This window comes from Penaeus monodon, chromosome 28 (assembly GCF_015228065.2).
Source record: "Penaeus monodon isolate SGIC_2016 chromosome 28, NSTDA_Pmon_1, whole genome shotgun sequence".
In the NCBI taxonomy this organism is placed as follows: domain Eukaryota; kingdom Metazoa; phylum Arthropoda; class Malacostraca; order Decapoda; family Penaeidae; genus Penaeus; species Penaeus monodon.
Window position 1 is genome coordinate 34,838,276 of NC_051413.1, and position 431 is coordinate 34,838,706.

Consider the following 431-nt stretch of genomic DNA (forward strand, 5'->3'; position numbering starts at 1 on the left):
CTTTTTGAAGTCAGGAAACTGTAATATCCTAGCGAAAGTATCTCACCATTTCTTCAACACACTGGGCAACAGAGGTGATTGTGATGCCTGAACGCAGCTTTGAGCGTACAGACTCAGACAATGGAAGAATCTTTCCTGACATGTTTCAGTCCTAGTTGTTGTTTTGTACTTTTTTTCAGTGAGAATAGAAATTTAATGGCAGAAGAGCTATCTGAAAGAAGAAATATAAGATCAGTAACAATGTAAGAATCATCAGATCAATATGAACATGAGAATGACTGAAAGATATAAAAGTGAAAGGAAAAGAGAAATCAAACATAAAGTTACTATTATGAAACTTTTGATTATGCTTACCAGACTCAGAAATTAACACTGGTAGTAAAGCAGTGTATTATAGTTGGTAAATTCTATAGTTTCACACAACCGTACAA

At 34.1% G+C, this 431-nt stretch overlaps 1 protein-coding gene across 1 annotated transcript in view; it reads right to left on the reverse strand.

Moving 5' to 3' along the window:
• Window positions 1–431, reverse strand: part of LOC119591190 (DNA mismatch repair protein Mlh3-like) — a 2,584-nt gene that overhangs the window by 1,198 nt on the left and 955 nt on the right. Inside the window, exon 2 of the mRNA XM_037939902.1 lies at window positions 47–211. Within this exon, the coding sequence (XP_037795830.1) occupies window positions 47–142 (96 nt within the window). The 5' untranslated portion in view covers window positions 143–211. The remainder of the gene's footprint in view (window positions 1–46; window positions 212–431) is intronic.